General features: G+C 39.3%; 1 protein-coding gene across 38 annotated transcripts in view; it reads left to right on the top strand.

The window, feature by feature from the left end:
• The window catches only part of RBFOX1 (RNA binding fox-1 homolog 1), a 1,176,073-nt gene that overhangs the window by 911,664 nt on the left and 242,142 nt on the right, over positions 1-22,267 (top strand). The window contains exon 1 of one of the 38 annotated variants that reach the window (XM_054271103.1): positions 1,249-1,677. The exons of 32 other annotated variants lie outside the window; for them this stretch is intronic. In XM_054271103.1, the coding sequence (XP_054127078.1) occupies positions 1,534-1,677 (144 nt within the window). In that variant the 5' untranslated portion in view covers positions 1,249-1,533. Of the gene's footprint in view, positions 1-1,248; positions 1,678-22,267 lie in introns of those variants that run through there. 5 more of the 38 variants (XM_054271114.1, XM_054271106.1, XM_054271113.1 and 2 more) reach the window with 5 other exon arrangements.

Consider the following 22,267-nt stretch of genomic DNA (forward strand, 5'->3'; position numbering starts at 1 on the left):
CCAGTTATGCTGTTGATGAAATAGACTTTTCTTGTATGTGGGTTATTTGCTTATTGTTGTTAGCATTAAACTCTTGGTCTCAGATGTGTTTTTGTGGGAATTATGTATCCTATAAAAGAGGTGATTTTCAAATCTTCTTCAGAGTCCTTTTAAAAGAAGGAACCCCTTCAAAACCTTAGGTGGTTCTTTGAGGTTTGACCTTCTTTCCTGAAGAATTAATATTTAATTCATTTGTCAAATTCTAATTAAAAATAGTAATATCTTCTGTTATACTTGAGTTGTATCTTTGGAAAAAAAGATCTGTAATATAGGACCTCAAGGACAAGCTGTAGTATAAATTATTTGATTTGCAGGTCACATCCTACTTTATTACATAAAGACTAACTAGATCTACTAATGAATAATTATTACTCCATAAAATAAAGGGGGGGGGGGTGAATAAAAAGCTGGCAAGAGTGGAATACTAATTTTGAGGTATTGTTCTCAAAGTAGAAAGTAAACATTAAATTCTGAAAATTGCAAATGTAATTTTTCCATGTAACCTGATAGGGCACTCCTTGATAATAGATTGACTAGCTGTCAAATAAATTTGTAATTTTAGATGAGATGGGCTTTATACCAGTTTTAAGATACAGTCTTTCTCCAAGTGTGCTCCCCTCCCCCTGTAAGGTAGACACAGTATGCCATAGAATCCTGTTTCATTCCCAGTGTTTCTGCTGCAGTGGTTACACAGCTCCTGCACAGTTTCACTGTAATGCTTTCATAGGCTTCTTTGGGAAGCTGGATAGCGAATGAAATGTAGATATAAAATTAATTTGTGCTTTAAAAAAAGCTCATTTGCTGATAGGGCTGTGTATTTGTCGGAATCCTCTTGACTAGCCAAGATTCTTTCCCTTTCCCACTTTTGTGCTTCACACTTGTGTTCTTAGAAGGGGAAAGCCCTTCTCCAGTCAGGTGTGAGTCCTGGGAGGGGGGAAGGGTGTGAGTGTGTCTGTGTGCGTGCAGAATCATAACAGGCATTCAGTCCCAGCTGGGCAATGACACTAATTGCCCAGATCTCATGGATGCCTGCGATGCAGCGCGCTCACTTTCTCTCCTTTCCTATCCTCTCCAGGGATTTTTAAAATGCAGTATTTGAATTTTGGTGAGTGGTAAAGACCCTGCCCTAGGACCCATTTGACAAATGAGAAGCTGTGCAGCATCAGCACCAGCCGACTGAGCCTCACTGAGTCTCTCTCTCTCTGCTAGTCAGCAGCTACTGTTGTGAGACAAGCTTCAGCTCTCTGTCATTGAGGAAGTTCCATTTGCTCATCAATAGGCTGCAGGCTGTGTCTTCTTTTTTTCCTCTCAGTTAAAAATTCGTAGTTTAAACCTACCAAGTTGCCTTAGCTGACAAACGAATGTAGGGGCTTAGCGCTGGGGAGAGGAAAGGCAGCCGAGAAACCCCGTCTCTTATTTAAATAATCAAAAGGGAGAGGAGAAAAAAAAAATAACAACCAGCCCATAGTGACAAGATAGGGCAAACGTGCTTGCATGCAAGCCCCCTCACTTGTTCTACGTAGACTTCAGAGCAACACCATGCAGCATCCCCTTACGGGTGCAACCTGCGTGGCACTGCCGAATGTGGGCATGTGTCCCCAGCTCTCCTGTGCCTTGACTTTTATGTACTTACAGCAGGTAAGTTTGCTTAACTTTTCCTTTTCCTCGCAGTGCTTGCTTTGTCAGCGCCGTTCGGGGGATTTGCAGGCGGGGAGGTATTTTTTGTGTGAATAGACTGTATAAATGTCTCCCACCGTGTGCAGCGAGTGTTGTGCCTGCACTTAAAGAATGTGAGAGTGAGTAGAAAATATGTTTTAACAGAGCATCGAGCCTTCGCATATCTTTTGGTATTTTGCTGTGGGTTTATTTTATTTTTTTTTTTTGCAGTGTCTCTGTTGGTGATGTTTGTAGATATTTAACACAGTACTGTGCCTGCGTTTCTCGTGGATGCTCTAGCAGAGTTTCAGCCATAAAGGACTGCTCTTTATTCACTTGCAGACATAAATTATACTTCTAATGTAAATGTGCCCAATGGCAATTTTGTTTAAGCCTTCTTTGAAGACAGGAATTTTAAGTCTGTGTTAAAGCATGCTGCTGATTAAAGCCAAGCTGATTTTTAGTTCACAGGGAAAAGGATGATTTATAAAGATATATCTGTGCAGAACACTTCTATCGCTGAAGTATATTGGACAGGACTTAAAAAAAATGTTTGGGTATCAGCAAAACAATACCAATTTCTAGTCAATTTTCAATTATTAAAAAAAAAAAAAAATTCATTTTTGCTTAGAGGATTTTTTTAAAGTATTTCCTCCCACTCTCTCTTCCTAAATTATTTAATAATTGATACCCCTCTCTGCTATAGTGTGAAATAACTATAATAGCACTTTTTTTTAAACTAGTAATTTGGAATCATGTTTGTATCCTACTCTGTTTTATAACTGAATCCACCATTACAGAGTCATCTAGTAAGTGTGTAGAGCCAAGACAGAAATATGTTATCATGCAAAAATGATTAATCCTGTCTATCCTATCAGTTCTCTTGTAACTTCAGGAAGAAAAAATATTCTTGTGCCTACTGTAACAAATAGGGGCATTTCTTCCAACTTCCACTACAACAGTTTCTGTGCATATTGACTTCCCTGAAAGTCTAACTTTATTTCTGCATTCACAAAAGCCTGAAATATGTTGTACGATAATTATTTTGTTCCTAAGAAATAGATCAAATTGATTTAAAGCTTATTTTTATTTGAGGATATTTCTTTTTCTGTTGCTGCTGAAAGGAGAGAGCTCCAGTATTTTCAGAATAAAACCTTCCTGTAGGTTTCTTTTTTTTTTCTGCTGTAGTGTAGTATAAACCATTTCTGACTTCCAGCTTAGGAGTGCATAATAACAGATTCTTGCATGCGCCCTAGATTATCCATGCATGTGGGAGGGATTCATATGTCTGCAATTAAAATTTGCATCAGATAAATATGATGTGTTTAAATTTCAGTAATTTGCATGCCATAACTAAAATGTACATTCTCAGTAGTTCTGTATTCTGGGTCTGTTTTGGGAATGGCATTTTTAGATCAGCTTTAATGATCCAGTGTGACTTGTGCACTTGGTGGTTACATACAAAATGTACTCCTGTGTTTTGTTCTGGGTTTGTTGTTTTGAGTTTGTCAAAGAGCAAGTTGTGTGTTAAAGATAGGGCTTTTGAAAGGAAAAATGGGAATTCAGGTGAGAGGTCAACACGACCACACAGGGAGCTGATAAAGGATAACACAAAGATGAGGCTGGGTGCTCCAATAACCTTCCTCAGTGAGATATTGCAGTATCATTATGCAAACACATCTATGGCATGGCACTGCTTTAAGGTTTAAGAAAATGTGCAACTCTAATGAATACTTTAAAACAGGGAATTCAGCTGCCTCTGTTCCATCTGAGAGGAAGATGAGAAGTGATTGCTAATGCACTTTACAAAGCGCTATATCTAGCGGATAATTTTTAACTCTTTAAGTGGATTAACTGCTACACTGAAAGAATTTTTTTAAAGTGTTTGCTTTCTCATCTCCTTAATCCTATTGTCAGTTTAGAATCATCCAGTGTGTGCTAATCACAATTATATAAGAGGTTGAAAAGTCTGCTAAATTTGTGATGAAAACTGTGGCAGGTTCAAAAATTCTCTGCTTGTTGCTTCTTTTGATCGCTGGTTGGCATTTTAGTTATTCTGAATTCCTAGAGAGTCAGATAATCATGTTCTTAATTCACATAGGGTCTCTTATTTTATGCATTTGGTTAATTATTTCTTTAGGAACAATGCTACTTTATCTCAAAATTATCCAGGCAGAGAGGAGTGAGTTGACATCACCTGCAAAGCCAATATAACATGGTGCTGGTTTTAAACAGCAAAGGAATAAGAAGTTGGGGTTTTTTTTGAAAAGCATTAATAAACTTTTACCATGACAATCTACTTGGATTTTTTGCTACTTTTCTCCTATCAGATAGCTTAGAGCAAGCAGACAAAAATACTTGGTTTGTACATTTACTGCAAATATCAGTATTTTAGTGAAACTGTAAATGTTTTTCTCTATCAAGTTGTCTATCGATCTTAAATACAGGCAACCTAAAAGCCTTATGTGGCAACTTAATAACTAGTGAATCCCCCCTGCCTGTGCAACCTGTGACCAGCAGTAAATAGATATTGTGAAGCTATCAAGTATTTTTTTTCTCTCTAAAAATTGCACTTGAGATATGTCTGCTCACTTGCACCTCAATTAAAATGAACTCAGACATCTGTATTATAACTGAATTATAAGTCAGTTGTTAAACTTTGCTGCCTATTTAGAACTTATGAAGATAATTATTCCTTTTTTTGTGTATTTACATTGGTATTCTGTAGGTGCAAATTTTACAATTGGAGATGTGTCTTTCTTGGAAGACTGTGAAAGGCATTGCATTCTTTTCAAGATGGGGAAGCCACTCTTTGTCACTAACTATTTATTTATCCTCATAGCCACAAGGATGCTGGTTTTCTGTGGAGCTGAATGAATAATTTGGAAAATCTGTGCTTTGGTAGTCATTTAAAATTGGCCATAATTTCTTTGTGCAAGTGACATCACTTGGCCAGTTAGTTAAGGATAAACTGTTTACCACAGTGTGCTACAGAAGCACTGTACTACTTTTTCCAAGGTTAGAAACTTGAGTATTTGCTCTGATATCTTTCACTTTACACATGTGTGTAATGTTTTAAGAGCCAAGTGAGGAACTGATTTTTTCTTTAAACAATTTATGCATGGAGGATGCTTTACCTAACAATATTTTAACTCTTGAAAATAAAGTTGAAAATGAATAAAGGACAGAGGCCTAGGTCATGTTATAGATTAACTCTCAATAAGACATTGACTTCAAAAAACCAACAGCAACTCAAGAATGCTTCTGATTTAGTTGTTTGAAAAGATCTGAAATTATGTGGACATTTTCTTAATAAGATGGTTCTGATTATAGGGTTCTAACCATGGGAATCCAGAGTGACTTTTCAAAGAACATCACCCCAAAGTGGCAGCACTGAACAGAGGGAGAAATTTGAGGGCTTTGCCTTGCAAGTTTTCACTGTGTCACTGTAAGGACAGGGCCAGCTGGGAAAGTGTGGATGCTTTTGGATGAGAATTTTCCCTGGTATCAATATTTAAAGATACAGGAGAAGGGAAGATGCATTTGTAGTGCACCCTATCTTTTGGTAACGTTTCATGGGGTTAGAAACAGCTGCATGCCTGTGTTTTCTCTTCTTCTCCTTAATATGGCACATCAATGCAAAACCAAATTTCTGCCTACAAGTTTACATCAAATGGTAAACTGAAGTAATTTTTGCAACAAAATGTCGACCGCTGGTAAATTGGGATTTGGGATATATTAAAGGAGGCTTAGCTCTGTTAACTGATGTTTTCCTGTGGTCTGTTTTGCTGGTTATTCTGTTGGGGTTTTCTGAGTAAAGTGACAAAACAAACTTGTTTTGAAACATCACGGAATATTCCATGTCACGGTGTACAATGCTGCTGTCATTATTTTAAAATTGGTATTTTTTTTTTCTGTTTAATGATGATAGATGTGCTTTGTTTTAAATAGTGAAGTGGTTTGTACAAAGGGTAATTCCTCTTAAATGGAGCAATTGCTCATAGTGGACATTCACAGATCGAAAACAATTGAACTGAAACTTCAATATCAACCTTTTCTGTCTTTAACAAAGTAGTTCATGGTACAGCTCTCATATCAATGATGAAAAGAATCCACCATGAAAACAAAGCAGAAACCAACAAAACCTCCATCTCTACCTCAGCTATTCCATTACTGCTTACATGGTAAATTAGTGTAATTTTATTTGGGCCTTAAGCATTATGGCTATGGAGAAAAGCTGAATTCCCCTCTCAGTTACTTATGTCATGCTTCTGGATCTGATGATTTATAGGAGCCTGAAAGACTTTTTATCACATTGTTTCTTCATGGCTTAATGCAACGTTGATTTATTTGGTAGCAATTTCAATTGATGTAGTCAATAGTGTCAATAATGGAATAAGGATTAGAACAGATTATCTTTGTGCTAAAATTGTGTAAAAAATTGAATGGATGAGCAATTCAAACAGTTCCTGGATACAGTTTAACTTTTTTAATAGAGCAAAATCACATCAATTGCTGAATGCCACCATTGCAGTTACAGTTCTGAGTATCTAGTTTTTGCATTTTATACTTCAGTGACTCTTCAAAGGTTCAGGTATGTCAGTAGAATTCAATAACTGATGTTTTATGGTGACCCTTCTTAAACCAATCATGAGAACACTGCCTTTCTTTGCCTGGTTCTTTTACAGTACTCACTCTGTGGCTATCCTGTAAAATCAGTTAATCTGACTTGAGTTTTTGAAAATTTTAAGCATCTGTTATCTTATAAATTGGAGTCTTTGCACGATTTTGTTCCTGTCTCTGCTATTTCATGGCAATTTTCATGTGAGAACCTACAACCTCTGCTTATGACTGCATGAGTGCAAAGAAGTCCACGATACTAATGCTCACTCACCATCTGTTTTTCTTACAGCTGGGCCTTGAATAATTGTCCAGTAGCTGATGGACTGAGGATAGGCAATATTTTCAGGGTTTTCTGATTCATTTAACCAGCCTTGCTGCCCCTAGAGAAACACAGTGCTTGTTTATTCAAATGTGTAGGGTAAAAGGCTGTACTATGTCAGACAAATTATAGCGCTCTGTTACAACAAAAAAAGGAGCTGCCATGCTCCAGACCTTATCCTGTGGATGCATTTGTACCTAAGGGGGCACTGTGGCACTCCGAGGGAATTTTAGTGCATGAATGAAGCAGACCTCAAAAGGTGGGAGTGCAGCTGTTGCATCCAGGAGTGCTGCTAATGCGGATTTCAGGAGTGATGCCTTGCTGTTTATCCTGCTCGGGGTAAATAAGATCGTTTGGTATTCACCAACAAACCCGAGAGCTGACTCCACCTGTGATTGAAGCCCAATTTCCACGTTTGCATAGCTTTTGTCTCCGTTGTTTTCCAGAGGCTAATGAGAAGTGGCTCAGAGATCAAGTGCTGGAGCAGCTCTCATTCTGAGTAAGAGCTGGTTTGGGGCATTTAGCTCCAGCCTTGTCAAACAAGGTCAGTCTCTCACAAAAGGAGAGGAGGTGCTTTAGTGAAGTACTCTTCTCTTTAAATACTAGAAGAAGGGGGGAAAAAAAAGCCCCAGCCAAAAAAAGAAAACCAACTCCTAACACAAAACCTCCTCAACAAGCCAGAAGAATCTGTTGAGAAGGTGACCTGCTGCTTTGGACTATAAGAACAAGGGCAGTTGCAAAGGAGCTTCAGTGTGACAGGAGCAGGTGAATATTTTTGGCTTAGAATCATTGTTTTTTACTAAGTGACCTCTTTGAACATTTTAAAAGGCTTTTTCTGAAAAGGGGTGCCTGGATATTGTGTGTTGGGCTATTTGTAAGTTATCCCCATTCGTTGTATTTGCTGAATATGTGTATGGATGGATATTTTCTGGGGGGAAAAAAGAACAAAAAAAGGAAAGAAAAAAAAGTGTTTTATGCCAAGGAAAGTGTTTGGTGGTTATGTAAGCAGGGGTTTTTCTCAGGGCAGCCAATAGATATTTCAGTTTTAGATTTTTTTTTTTTACCATAGCCATTCAAAACTAGTCTGACCTTTTTTTGGTTTTTAATGTGTGTATTTCTGCATTGGTGAATAAGTACTATGCTCATGTTAATATTAGTCCTGCTAAAAATATTCTTGAAGTTTTTAATAGGTAGCATAAATGAAAGTGATAATAATTGTGACACTGGAATTTATCACCTTGTTTTATAGAGTTAGAATAATGTTGGTGGAAAGGAGAAGTCAACACCCTCTAAGAATCCTTCAAGCTTTCCTGCCTTTTAAAGGTGCATGTGCGATTGATTTATCAGTTTTAAAGTGTGATGTGTAGTGCAAGAGCCCTCCTGAGAACCTGCTGTCGTTTCCTTGCTGGCATTGCTCATTCCCCTCCGAGTCGCCTAGTGCGAGCACCATTGACTTCTTTTACATTTTGCTTCCCCTCCCACTCTGTCAGTGCAGCAGCCCAGTGAATTTAATTAGAGAAAATAGCATATCTAATGTCTGTGCTATCCTGGCTGGTTGTAGTTGGGCCTTTGGTCTTTTGCACTAGAGCGGGCTCCAGCTGTGGGGAGATCTCGCAGTGTTTTGATCCTGCTCTCTCTCGTTGTGTTGAACACAGGCAGAATCAAAATTAGATACTGTAGTAAGAACTGAAGTGTTCAGTGAATTATTTTTTGTTCACAGTGAGTCACTGATTTTTTACTTTTTCCTCCAGATATGGAAAGAAATTCTGTGGTACTTCAAAATTGAAATACTTAAGATGTTCAGGTACTTGTGAATAAGAATGCAAGTGCTTTCATCTTGGACCATCTTTAAATTTACCTTTTAACCCTTTATTTCAAAATGCACCAGAAATTGTTGCTCTTCCTAACTATAATATCTTGATTTTTTTTTTTGTCACTGTGCATCAATTTTATACTGTCATCTCATATTTGTTGTTTGTGTATATACTTATAGTTCTAATATGCCTTCCTTCAATTCCTACTGACTTGCAGTCATGTTTATTATAATTGTGATGTAATTTTGAAGTTGACTTCTTTGGTTTTGCCTCTCATAGCATTTGTTTTATAGCAATCATCATTATCTCTGTTGTGGACAGTAAGTCTTGTATACTTGAAATAGTTAATTACAGATATTGATTATAGGCATGAAGCTTTATTTACCAACAAGGAAAGATAAGAAGTTTTAAAATACACGCTTATGATAAGCACAATCTTTCATGAAGCAGTGTGAAATGTAAGCATTTCTTTGAAATAAGTTAAAGTAAATGTGGTAAACAAGGAGGCAAAAACAAGGTTAAAAGTTGACCCTGAGAAGAAGATTTTGCCAAAACAGAGCTAGTGTGAAAATTTGGGGGTGAAAAGAATTTAGGCAGCCTGTGTATTCCATGAGTGTCCCCTCTGTAAGCTTTCTTCCTTGTCATGTATTAGTCCTGTCTCTGGGATGTTACATGGCTGCATGGCTCAATTAATGCTCTGTGGCAGGAGGAGGAAAAAAATGTCTCTGTCTTGTCAGAAGTGAAGTTATTTACTTTCAAAAGCTGACAGAATAGCACTGCAGGGGCTTCATTTATTTCCGTTCAGGATGTCATTATTGTGTAATGCAGAGGGACTCCTGCATGCATTGCAGGCTTATTCCTGTAATCTCAGCTCTGCTGGATGGCTGCAGAAGTGTAAAATGGCCCACTGGAATGTTTCCCTCTTCTGACTTCAGCTTGCTCACTTTTGCAAAGCAGCATTCCAAGTGCCTTAAATATTTATGGCTTAGATGGGATGAATGTGTTTGTCGGGGGTGCTGATGCTGGGCAACCTTTGGGATGGATGCTGGGTTACCTTTGGGACGGATGCTGGGCACCTTTGGGATGGATGCTGGGTTACCTTTGGGATTCATGCTGGGTTACCTTTGGGATTCATGCTGGGTTACCTTTGGGATTCATGCTGGGTTACCTTTGGGATTTTGCTCTGGTCTGACTGGAACACTGACTGGATCCTCAGTTACCTTTGCAATGTGTGTCATTTTCCCTGATGGGTAGCATATGGTTTGAGAGTGCTTTTTAGCATTCCTCTGCCTGTCGTGCTCTTTGGTTTTCCCAAGTCTAGCCCCAACAGGAATGTTTCAGCACAGAACGTTTCATCAAGATTACTTGCTATTTCATCTCAAAGTTTGGGAAAACATTCCACTTTGCTGTTGCTGTATTGCACATACTTCAGGGGCAGGATAAGTAGTTTTGATATTCCCTACCCAACTTCAGCAAGTCGTGCTGCAAAAATACAGGAACATTCAGAAACTGCAATTCCAAGGGGCTTGGTTTATTTTTTTCCTTTTCCTTTGATACCATCTCTGCCAGCTTCACTTGGAATACCAGGCTTGGCATGTACACATGAAACTGCCTGTTGCTCTTTGCAAAGCTTTTTGACATACCAAAAGTAAAAACACTGAGACAGCAGAGTTCAGGAGTTCCTGTGCCCTTCTTCCTGCCTGCTATTAAAATAAATGCTTCAATAGAAGATTACTTCATTTGGAGAGGAGTCACATTTTTTGTGATAGTTATTCTTTTTTCCTTTTTAGGGGTAAACCTTCTTTGATTGGATTATTTTTTTTTTCAGTTTAGAGTGGCAAATTAAAAATTACTAAAATTCCAAATTAATTTCTCAGTACTGCATTTTACTTGCACACAACCTGCCTTTAAATTAAAGGGAGAGGATTCTGCTTCTAAATAGGCTTGCTTGCTCCTTTCCTGCTTTTCTCTTCCTTTTATTTGCAGACATAAAATCCAATAAATTTCTATTGCAGTTGCTGGGCTTGGGGGAGAGAAAGGAGAGGAAAAGTACAAAGCTATTGGGAAGCGTCAAACACGGCGGATGATGAAGTACGTTTCATAGCAGCCAATTCCAAGCCCAAAATCCCTGTTGTGCAGGAAGCCTTCTCAGCTCACCCAGGAAATTCAGCCATTGCAAGGCAGAGTATTAATGATTTATACACCCTGCACCAGTGCTTTTGTTCACTCACAGAGCCGGGCTCTGTTAATAAAGGAATTTCAGGGAAAAGGGTCCTGGCATGCTGAGTTGTTTTGCTCAGTGCGGTGGACGCTGCCTCATAAATCAAAGGAATTTAGTGCTTTACAACCTTTCAGAGCTGCTGAGGGTGGTTGGTTGTTTTGTTTTTTTTTTCCTTTTTTTTTAATCTGATACACCTAGGAATATTTTCATTTCTTTTCTATAAAGAATGAATGAACTGCTGGATGAGATCTATCTCAGCTGTTTTAGGGTTGATTGGTTTGCTTCACAGTGGCATTATACTTCCATTTGTTTTCCATTTGGATTTATGCTTTATACTGTTGTCTATGGAAGGAGACTAGCATGGTTTTATTACCATAAAGAGATGCAGATCACATTATAGTCTGTCTTGTTTCTTAGAAATAACTAAATGAAATATAAAGGCAAAATACATTTGCAGTAAGGAAAGCAGTTTTATATTCTTTACCTAAAATAAAAACACTTATTTAATATTATCATTTTAAAATAATTTTTGTTTTTATTAACAAAAATAAGCTTCAGTGTTCCTCTACAATACACGTGAGTGATTATTTTTCAAGTTGCCTTTTTGCCTGGAAACTTTGTTTCTTGATAGCAACTGCAGGATGAGGTATTTAATTTTGTATTGATTTACATAGTTATCCTTTTCAAATAGTGGAACAACATTGATATTATGAGAGAAAATATGTATCTGTATTGGATTATAGAAATGAAGATAAGGATGTTTTTTTGAAATCTCTGAAATTTCAATGTGAACTAGAGTATTGAAGAATGCTATGGGACATTGTCCTAGCAGAAAACCACTTGGTTGGATAGTTATGGAACCTAATCCTTGCTTTTCATTGCCTCTTTAAAAGCAGGCTGGGAGAGGGGACAGGAAATAATTTCAGGGAATGTTTTGCCATCAAAGGGAACCTGGTTTTCCACAGGCATCTTAAGACTCTTATTACACAGCAGGCACAATGAATGTGTTTTAGCCTTTTTGGATTGTTCAGAGTCATAAATTCAGGTACCTTTTTGTACAGAAAACACAGCTGTCCTGTCCTGGCTTGGTCACAGTAGAAAAGGTGATTCCTCTGAGCTCTGTGGAAGCCAGCAGTGTGGGGATCAGTGTTGCAGAAGTCACAGCTCCCTTATAATGTGAGGAATTCTTTGTAGTTTTTGTGGTCTGCAGGCAAATCAATACCTTCTTCTCTGCTTTCCTCCCTGGTTTAAATATCACAGATTAATACAAGGCAGGTGCCCAGTAAATGAGGTTTATTTTGTTTATAGAGCAGCATTGCTGTATTTGTTTGTCCTCCATTATTTGGGTGCGTGAGTGTTTCATTGTATTTAATTATGTCTGTGAGGCACAAGACAACAGTCAACATCTGCTCTATTGTTGCCGTGGTTTACAGATAGCTTTGATGGGTTATTAAACAATCTATTTTTCAAACAGCAAACAGGGAAATAAGCTGCACCCATATTATGTAATTTTGTAAAGGTACATTATGTAATTACTCGTCTAGTATTTGCACACTAATCTTTTATTTTGGTTGAATTTATGCCTTTCCATTTTAAAAAAAGTGATGATCCTCGGCAGTTTTTATTTAATGGTGAATTTCAAGTTTCTCTATGGCTTGAGTTGGTTTTCTCACTACTAATTTGATTTCACCATATGTTTTATATTGAAATAATGTCTGAGTTGTGAATGCTAATTCAGAAATTAGAAATGTGCATTAACTTTCATTTATTACTGAAACAGCTACTGACAAACTATTACCACAGAGAGGCATCATAAGGTGTCTTGAACTATTTCTGAGTAAAGGTTTGTGCTGTTACCAAGGCATCAGCTGGACAAGGCAAGGTTCAAACAGCTTTGCCTCTCTTAGATCTGACTCAGGGCAGAGCATCCCCAGTGCTCCTGGGCAAGGGAAGTTGTGCTGTGCAGACAGGGAGATGTCTCTGTAGAGCTTGACTCTTGTACAGATGGATTCCCTGATGGAAAAGTGCTTGTGTGCTAATCTGCTTTTGATTTTGTTTTGGTTTAATGTACCTGTCAACTGTTTGAAGCTCCCTTATGTAACGCCGGTATCCACGCTACTGTATCTGGATGCATTAAGGCAAATCACTGAAAAGATTGCAACTACCCAGCATGTGATTTGTTTTTGCCTCAAAATAAAATGTAGAAGAAAATGTTCCAGACACAAATGATGAACAGATCCTAAAATTAGACTTTCTGTAGCTTTTATCATTGCAGAAAGTCACCTATTAAAAATGTTTGAGAACATGAGCCTGTACTATTTTCACGGCTCCTGAGCTGCTGCTGCCCACAGTTCTAGAGCTGCAGCTTGCTGGGGTTGCTCCTGACAGCAGGACTTGTGAGGCTTTGGCAATGCTGTTAATCCACTGAGCCTGACTCAGGAATGCAGGTTTCCATTGGAGCAAGGTGGTTCAAAATCCTTTGTGAGGTGAGACCCTACCTGGGGTTCTGCATCCAGCCCTGGATCAGATTGCCCTGAGGGGGTGTGGAGTCTCCCTCACTGGGGATGTTCCAGAACCATCTGGACAGACTCCTGTGCCCTGGGGTGGCCCTGGTGCAACAGGGAGGTGGCACCAGGTGACCCACTGTGGTCCTTTCCATCCTGACCCATCCTGTGAGCTGCTGGAGCAAATCCAGGGGTGCCACTGAGATGATGATGAAGCACCTCTCCTGTGAGGAAAGGCTGAGAGAACAGGCATTGTTTAGCCAGGAGAAAAAGAGGCTTTGGGGTGCCCTAATTGTGGCCTTCCAGTGCCGGAAGGGAACCTACAGGAAAGATGGACAGAGATTTTTTTGTGAAAACACGGAGTAACAGGACAAGGGGGATGATTTTAAACTGAGAATAGGTTTACAGGAAGAAACGTTATACTGGGAGGATTGTGAGATGCTGTGGATGCCCCATCCCTGCAATATTTCAAGGTCAGGCTGATGGAGTTCTGGCAAATATCCTTTAATAGAAGGCGTCCCTTATCCAGGGCAGGAGCATTGAAACCGGATGATCTTTAAGATCTCCTCCAAGCCAAATCATTCTATGATTCTATGAACTAAACTATCCCTTTTATGTACATAAAGAACTGAATTCCAAGGAAAAAATGTATAAAAAGCATGGTTATTTGGAAATTATACATCCCAAGGATGTGGTGTGGTGTTTCAGGTGCTTGTTGAAATGTCATTTTGCAAAGTAGCCATAATTTTCAGGATAGAATGAAGATTCTTCTCTGTTTGTTCTGGTGTTCTTTTTTTTTTTTAATGCAAGGGCTTGCTAGAAATACTTTGTAATCTCCCTCTCCCCTGCCTGGAATCTAAACAGGCATTTCAGGTCTGTCCCTTCAAGTGTCAGTAGATGCTCCTCAATGGATGTGGAGAATTACTCTGGCAGTTTTGATAAATGGAAACTCAAATAGGAACTTCTGGTTACGGTTTTGTAAGAAGTGAAGGAATGCTGGGGTACTGCTCTTTGCAGAGAACTTTGTTTTAAAGGTGTTTCCAGAAACCCCTCAAAACAGAAACTGGGCACGGGGCAAAGGTTTATTTTAATTTTCTTTAATATCTGTTTGGTGGGGTGTCTCTCTTGGGAAGTGCTCATTATAAACAAACATTTGTGTTTGTGTGCAGCCAAACAACCCAGGCAGGTGTCTCCAGAAGCCTGTGTAGAAATGGAGCATTCCTGGGCTCTTTTTCTGGCATGCAATGCAGACATGAATTTTCCTGGGTGAGAAAAGCAGGATCAGAATTTCTGCTGGAGTAGATCAGTTTATTGACTTCTGCTGAATGTGTTAGCCTTGGCTTTGCTGTAAAATTAATTCATTGTACAGTGAATGTGCATTTTCTGTCAGCGTGTTCTTGCATTTTGCTCAAGAATAGTTTTAAATGTTTATTCACATAAAAATTGTACAAGTAATGTGTGCCAATTTCCAGAAGAAAATGAACTTTGCCACTGCTTTATAAAATCTCCAAGGGAAAGCTGTTTTCAGCTTGATTAAGGCAGCTGAGTTAGAGCAGGCAGCATCTGATCTGTGAGAGTGATGGACACTGGTGACTCTCAGAGCTTCACAAGGAGTTAGGGCTGTGGAGCAAAAATATTTCAGTGTTTTCTTCAGTGATCCTAAAGGGCTAATTAGGACTGAAGGTTTGAGGATAAATCGGGAAATCTAGCTCTTTGGTCACAAATGGGCAAATATATCAGCGCAAAAACACAAATATTGTTAGGCACCAGTACCAGGTCACACAAGCATCTGAGAAGGGAGGCTGTGAACAAGACTTAGCAATAAGAAAAAAAAGAGGTAATTATAAAAACCTTTGGAAATAATTTCTGTAAGAATCCATTACTCCAAGTTGCCTCATTAATTATCCTGAAATCTGACGGCTCTGTAGAAGCAGCTATTCAGTGCTTTTCTGTCAGTGCAGTGCAGGAGAGATGTTCCAATAATAGCATTTATAATCCAGATGTGCAAAAGTCAGGTCTGTCTTATGAACCTCCTGTACAGCTGATGTTTGTTGAGCACCTCAAATTCAAACTTGCAAAGGAATATTACATTTCTTCTTTATATTTGTTCCTGGTGTTGAGTCACATGTATTTTGTTGGTTTAGCTCTTTACTAAATAGTATCAGATGTTTCATTTCTTCTGGTTAGGAACAAATCACTACTGAAAAACTTTTGAGAGAAGGTGAGATCTTCTCAGTCAGAGTTTGATTTGATTTTTGCTGTCTGGTCCCCTGATCTTGCACTGCAGGACAATTGACAACTTCTGAGGTCTTAGAAGGAAAATACTTATTCTTTGTCCTATTTCTTGCAGCAGTAAAAATCTTACTAATGTCCACCTAATAACTTGAGTATTCACTAAAGCACTGATTTCAATAAAAATAGAAATAATCCTCTTCTGTTGTCCTTCTCTGCACAAATTTATCCCAGTCATTTGCTGGTCCCTTTCAAGGGCGCTGGCACAGGTTGATTAAAACCTAAATGAAGGTGAGATTAAAAAGCCATTATTTCTCTATTTTCTCCTAATATCAAATGGAGTTGACAAAAAGTAAAAAAGTGTGTGGCAGGAAAGGCTTTTTACCATCTGGCACTGATAAAGCAGTATTTTGGTTTTCTGATCTTAGGTGCTTTCTCTCCTCCTCTGTTATTCTGAGCAGTAGCATGATCCCCCCAGCTTTACATTTTCCTGAGAAATTTGTGAGAGCCATCATTAGAAATCAATTATTCCCATGAATTCAGTGCCCACTGAGATTGCTGAGGAATACATAGGACTGGAATGTGTAATGAATAAGTAGAATATTTTAACAGGTCTTAGGGGAAGGGAGAACAGTAAACACACGGTGTGATTCTTTCAGGTGAGAGCTATTTACTGTGTTACCAGGAAGATTTCTTGAAGCTTAATCCTGGGAATTTTGTTTTTCCAAATTAATTCTCCTGTGTACCAGCTCTTTACAAAGAGGCGCCTGCAGAGTACCAGAGCACCCCACTGACATTATCTGGCTTCGGACACAGACCCCAACTGGGACAGAAGAGATGTGACCCATCTCAGGGAAAGCCAGGCTTTAGCTTGGCCTGGATAGGCCAAGTGCAAGATCCCACACTGAGTTTAGGAGTGGGATAGGTGTGTCTCCAAACAAGTGCATTAGCAAATATCTATGAGACTGAATTGATTTGAGACATTCAGTAGCAATGAAGTTCAAAAACCTTTCTTAACTTTCTGCCATTCAGATTTGGAGGCAAACTTCCTATCAGCTGAGCTTTCTAATGCTTTCAGCCAAATCCTGAATCCTGCCTGCCTTAGATGCTCCTTGCTTGTAGCTCTTGGCTAAACTTCAGTACTTAAACTACTGCCAGTGTCTTGAGTAGAGCTATGACTTACATTACATCTAATGCCTTCAAGTCTTGGTATTTTATCTCTTGAAAATATGAAACTTGTCAGTAGTGAACAGAAATTCCCTCTGATCCCTTTCAAGACATATAGGGTCTTTATTATTTTGGGGGTTGAATTGGTTGTTTCTCCAAGGCACCCTGCTCACTGAGGATATCTACCCTCTGCTGGTTTCTGCAATCAAACCACAGCACTTGGCATGGTAGGGTGCTTGAGTGATGTATTTATACAGGCAGGAGGCAGGGTTTAATACCAGCTCATGATTCACTGTACAGTCCTATTAATATGAGCTTGACTCGGGGGAATAAGTAGCTGTTACTTGTCAGCAAATCCTGAGTGTATTAAGGGGGTGAAGTTGTACTGCAAGATCCTCACAGTGATACTCTACTGTTCCCAAGGGAAGCAAATGAAAACTGTACTTTGATGAATAATGAATGTTCTAATTGGGGTCAAGAAGAAGTCATAGCTTCCTGTGATACAGTAGTTAGAGTAGCCTGACTACAGCAATAAAGAAAAGTCTGTTTGACCAGATTTGGCAATAAAAATATGTGGCTGTCAGTCATGTCTGTCATCTGCACACAGCTAAAGCCTGGGATGTGACAGTGACAGACAGGTTTATCTCTTGTACAGCTTGTGTGTGTTCCTGAGATCCTCTTGGAGGTGTTGGTTGGTGCCCATGAGAATATGGCCATGAGCAGGTAGTGAGACTGGTTAGTGCTCAGATATTGCCCAAAATCCTCTGTGGAATGGATGAAGAGCTCTCATGGCATGGCTTGGGCATATCACTAAGATTTATAAATAGTGGGCATTGGTTAGAGTCAGTCTGTTCATGATTTGCAAGGAAAAATATTTTTGTTGCTGCTGGGCTGTAATTGCAAATGAATATACCCTAAGGGAAGATTACAGCCTGTTCTTACCTGCTGACAAAATACATGCAAAAATACATATTTCTTGGTCATCCTGTATTCAGCACACAAAGGAGAAGAATAAATGAAAGATATTAAGGAAGATATATGCAGGTATGATTCTACTACATATTTTGTGAAATAGGCATGCACGCAACTTGAGACTTTATTAAAGATGTGATACTACTTATCATTTGTGAAAGGTGTACATAATTTTCAGTAGTTAGTCTGTGTAACTGCATGAAATCAAACAAGCATGAGATCTTGAAAGTGTTCTATGTTTCATGTGGAGAGCCTGGTTCAGTTCCCAGGCTTGATTTTGTAAATAACTAGGTTCTCAGACACCTTTTCTATAAAGAATAAGATTCTCAGACAGTCTTCCCATAACAGGCAAAACGCTCTGTCCTTGGGCTCTCTGGGAAAAGATAGCTACTCAGGGAACAGATATGGAGGTTTTGGGAACTTTTCATATCACAGTGAGAACGCTGTCCTGTTTTCAATAAACAAGTCATAGGTATTGTAAAACAAAAGGAGGGGTTAGAGTTTTCTCTGTTAACCTATCGTGAGCTTGGATTTTGCAATATGCATGAAGTCAATTAACACTGTTATATAAAGTGGCTGATTTGGTCAATAAATCGGAGTCGATGCTGATCAAAGAACAACAAGATGGGTCGTTCTCCCTTCGCTTTCAACAGTTTCATACAAAATTTTCTAAACTGCTTAACTCCTCATGGATTGGAGGCTAATCTCAGCTGGTTTAGAAAATGCAGATAATCTCAAGAGCAGACTAGCTGAACTAGCCTGGAGATGGGAGAGAGTGTGTTCTCAAAAGGGCCAACAGGGAAAATTGAAGTGATTTGGTGCAGCTATCCAGCTGATAAGAGTTATGTAACAAAAGCCAGCATGGAACTCTCTGCAAGAGAAGGAAAAGAATGCAGTGCTCATAAAGCAGAGGAAACAAGTGCAGGACTTCCTAACACATCTTGAGTGCTGTGAATAAGTTGTGGTGTCTGTGTGTCAAAATCAACTCTCGGTACTTAAAGCAACAGTATTTTCCTGCAGTTGTGCAGCTAACTTTTCTGAGCGATCCAGGAGGCACACAGAGAAGCTTCCTTCACAAACAGAGTTGTGCAGGCCTGTGGAGGTGTGCTCCACCACTTTTTGTAGTTTTAGGAGCTTTTGTGGCCTTTCTGCATGGCATCTTGCAGTCCAATGTCATTCTTTTTCCTAGTGCAAAGCACAGCACATGGAATAATTGAAGCTTTCAGTTCCATCCTGCTTTAATTCTGACACAAATGCTGGGATAATAATGTGGTTGTGATCCAGAATCTTTCTAACTGGTATGATAGTGCAGCTGAGTTAAAAGACACCTATAGATATTTGTGTTTTTTTCAGAGAATATCTGTTCAGAGATTGTTCTTGGCTTTTGTGCCTTGATATGTAGAGCTGCTGACAGGTCCTTAGGTTTCTGTGGTAGCCCAAGGCAGGTCCAGGCACAGAGGGATCCCTTAACTCCAGTTTTAACCTGCTGATTCTCTCTAGCATACATTTATCACCTATGTAAGTGAAGGTGTCCTGCGACTCATTGAAGGGTAAATCACTCTCCCTGCTGTCAGGGGACGCATTCTGATCCTTCAGCAGTCCAGTCTAAGCAGGGAGTGAGGGTTTCCAAGATGTAGAAGAGGGCAAGCCTTGCCTTTAAGAGTTCTGAGAAAAGTGAAGCTAAATAGATGTGTATCTTATAAGTGTGTGTGTTCTTTTATATTGCTATCATTGTGGTTATCTCCTTGTACCTGATTCAATTCTTTTCAAGGGAGTTTACAATCAGAGATGGATACAAATTAGAGCTGACCTGCAGAGGAACAGGGATATTGGTGACCATGCCACTGGACAGTCAGTTCATCCCCCATCTGTGTTGTTGTGTGGCAAGAGGAGGTTTTATAGGCTGAAAGAGAATGTTCAGAGGTGTTTAGAGAAAGTCTTAGCTGGTAGCAGGCAATTTCAGGAGAAAGCATCAATGCCATTTGGAGTTTGGTTAGGAGGTGAAGGAGCACAATATCCAAGCAAAGACAAAGGATATTCATCTTTGAGTTGTTGACAGTAATAGCTTGGGTAGGAACAGGCTGAAATGAGGTCTTGAAGGGGATGAAAATTGCTGGATAAAGGTAATAAAAGGATGTGTTTTGGGGCAGCACAGCTAGAGAAAGAAGTGATCTTTATGGGAGCACGCCAAAAGAAATGCAAAGTAAACAGGCAGTGAGGTACTGCAGCAGCCCATGGCTCAGACCACAGCACTGACAATAAGAAAGGAAGGCAGTAGCTGCCCATGCAGCAGCCCACAGCACTGACAATAGGAAAGGAAGGTGAAACCAGAGGGAAAGGAATGGCTGTGTACTCAGAAACTAACATTTACTGAAATATTGCACTTCAAGTGTTGCTAGGCCAATTGGCCTACAGGGCAACAGCCTTAATTTCTCTAGGGCTACAAATGATTTCCCAAACTTGTTTCCCAAGTTTCTGCTTCTGTGTGAAGCTCTTGTGTTTGGCAGGACTGGATTTATTTATTTACCCTTGAAATCTCCAGACTTACTATCATTTCATATTTAGAAGAAAGAGGCTAAAATTTGAACTTCAGTGCAACTCAAGCATTGTTGTTTTCTGCCTGAAGAATCAGCTGGGGTTCATCTTGACCTGCTGCTAGATTTAAATGTGCTCACAAGAGCTAATGTAATTGTTAGAAGCAAATGTAATTTTTCAATGGAAACTATAACTTCAGAAGAAAAATGTGTTAATTCTAAATATGCTGTATCCCACATGCTTGAAAAAGGTGGTTTCTCCCAGTTTTAAACAGTTTGTATATCCTTGCCTTATTCTCTAGTGTTAACTGAGATGCGTAATGAACTCAACTCTGATGACATCTGCTGTGCTGGTTACCAGCATGAGACCAGCAGATACCAGATTTGTATGGGTGGCATTTTGTGCTTTAGGAGTCAGTAAAAACCCTTGCTGTGTTCTGGCTCTGCTGCTCTGTGTGAGAGGAGCTGGCAGGGGATTGGTACCTGGCATGAGCAGCTCCTGCACGTTCCTCATGCAGAGCAGAGGGAACAGGGAGCAGCTGAGGATGGGGCAGGGCTGGATGGTGCTCCTGGTGCACTTGAAGAGCCTTTGGCCCCAAATGGCCTTTGCAGAAAGGTGAAAATAGTCTTTGGAAGACAAGTGCAGCAGCTGTGCTGGGGAGGGTGGGGGAGATGTGCAGGACAGTTTTTCTGCCTATCAATATTTCCTTTAATGCCAGATCACCTCAGGCAATGCTAATCAACAACTCACCTTCTCTTTCAAAGCATCTGTGCTGCTGGTGGCTGGTAATCCTTTTTTAGGGACAGTAATCTAAAGTTGCTGTGGATGAGGAAAATTATCAGGAGACTCAGAAACCATTTTTTTCCTTTCAGTTTTGGGGGTTTCTTGTACCAGAAAACCGCTGAGAAACCTTAAAGAGAAAATGGAGAGCATGCGGACAATGGGAAAGGTGATCGGAAATGGGAGACTTGAACTTAAAATATTCAAATATGCCATACCATAAGCTCTGAAGAGGGTGCCAAAGTGGTACCTGAATTATTTATGATCTGAGAGACAGGAAAGTGAGGCCAGTGTAGGAAGGAAGCACAAGTTATTTGAAGTTTGTTGGTGTTGTGCAGCATTTGGAAGAATTATTGTTTGTGGTATTTTGAACTAGATACAGGCATTAAGAAGAATTAATTATTTGGCAGAAAGATGGTCTAAATAGATTACTTCTGTCAGAATCTGATTAGAGCATACATCATTGATTGGCTGATGACTGCATTGCGGGGATCTGCCTTTTCCAGGCATTGTGGCCCCAGGGAAGTTGCTGAAGTCTTTTTTTCTTTTCTTTATTTTTTCCCACCTTGTACCATAGCAAAACTTAGGCATCTGTTTTTGCCTGGGGAAGTATTTTGGTCATTGTCTAATGTGCCATTTACAGCTTATATGCAGGTGGAATCAAAAATCTGATCTTTCTTGCACCATTTTAATTTTTCTTGTTCTTCCTGAATGTGTAGTCCAGTTTCCAGGCATATTTCTAGTTTTATTTCTGTATCTGTGCATCTATACTGTACAGCAGTCTCCATTTCCTTCCCATTTAAATGATTTTTTAGAAAACCTTCAAGGAAACTGCTATTAGAGCACTCCTGTCAGTACTTCAGCTCTGTGCTAAAGCATGAGATTTTGGTATTAGATTGCTGGCCCTGAAGTACATATAAATTTTGTGACCACCTACTCCTACCCTGCCTTGCTTAAGCTATGTTCTTCACCTTTAAAAACAGCTTTTCATTAATAAAACCTGCCTTTTGCAAAATTCTGCATAGTTGAAACAAATAAGATTGTGCATTTTATTTGTGTATATACATTTTACATCTAAAGCCAGCGTTCATGTGCTTTTCTTGTTCATTCTGCCTCTGTCATTGCTGAAATCAATTTTTAGTTTCAGAAAATCTATTACAATTTTTAATGAAAGAAACCAAAGCCAACTAGGGCTTGGGAACAGCTGAAAGCAGTGTGATCTCTATGAGCATACTGAAACTGGCTTAACACGGCTCTTTTTTTTTTGTTTTTTATTAACAGTATTATAATTTTTTAGAATGCAATGGAAATGAAAGCTGTGTAGTTGTTTAAAATAGATGATGTCCCCTTTTCCACCCACTCACAGAGTGAATTTTTTGCAGGGAGGAGGAGCCCTGCAGCAGTG

Source organism: Melozone crissalis, unplaced genomic scaffold, assembly GCF_028551555.1.
Source record: "Melozone crissalis strain CALT ecotype California unplaced genomic scaffold, PUWL_Pcris_2 ptg000012l_1, whole genome shotgun sequence".
Lineage (NCBI taxonomy): Eukaryota > Metazoa > Chordata > Aves > Passeriformes > Passerellidae > Melozone > Melozone crissalis.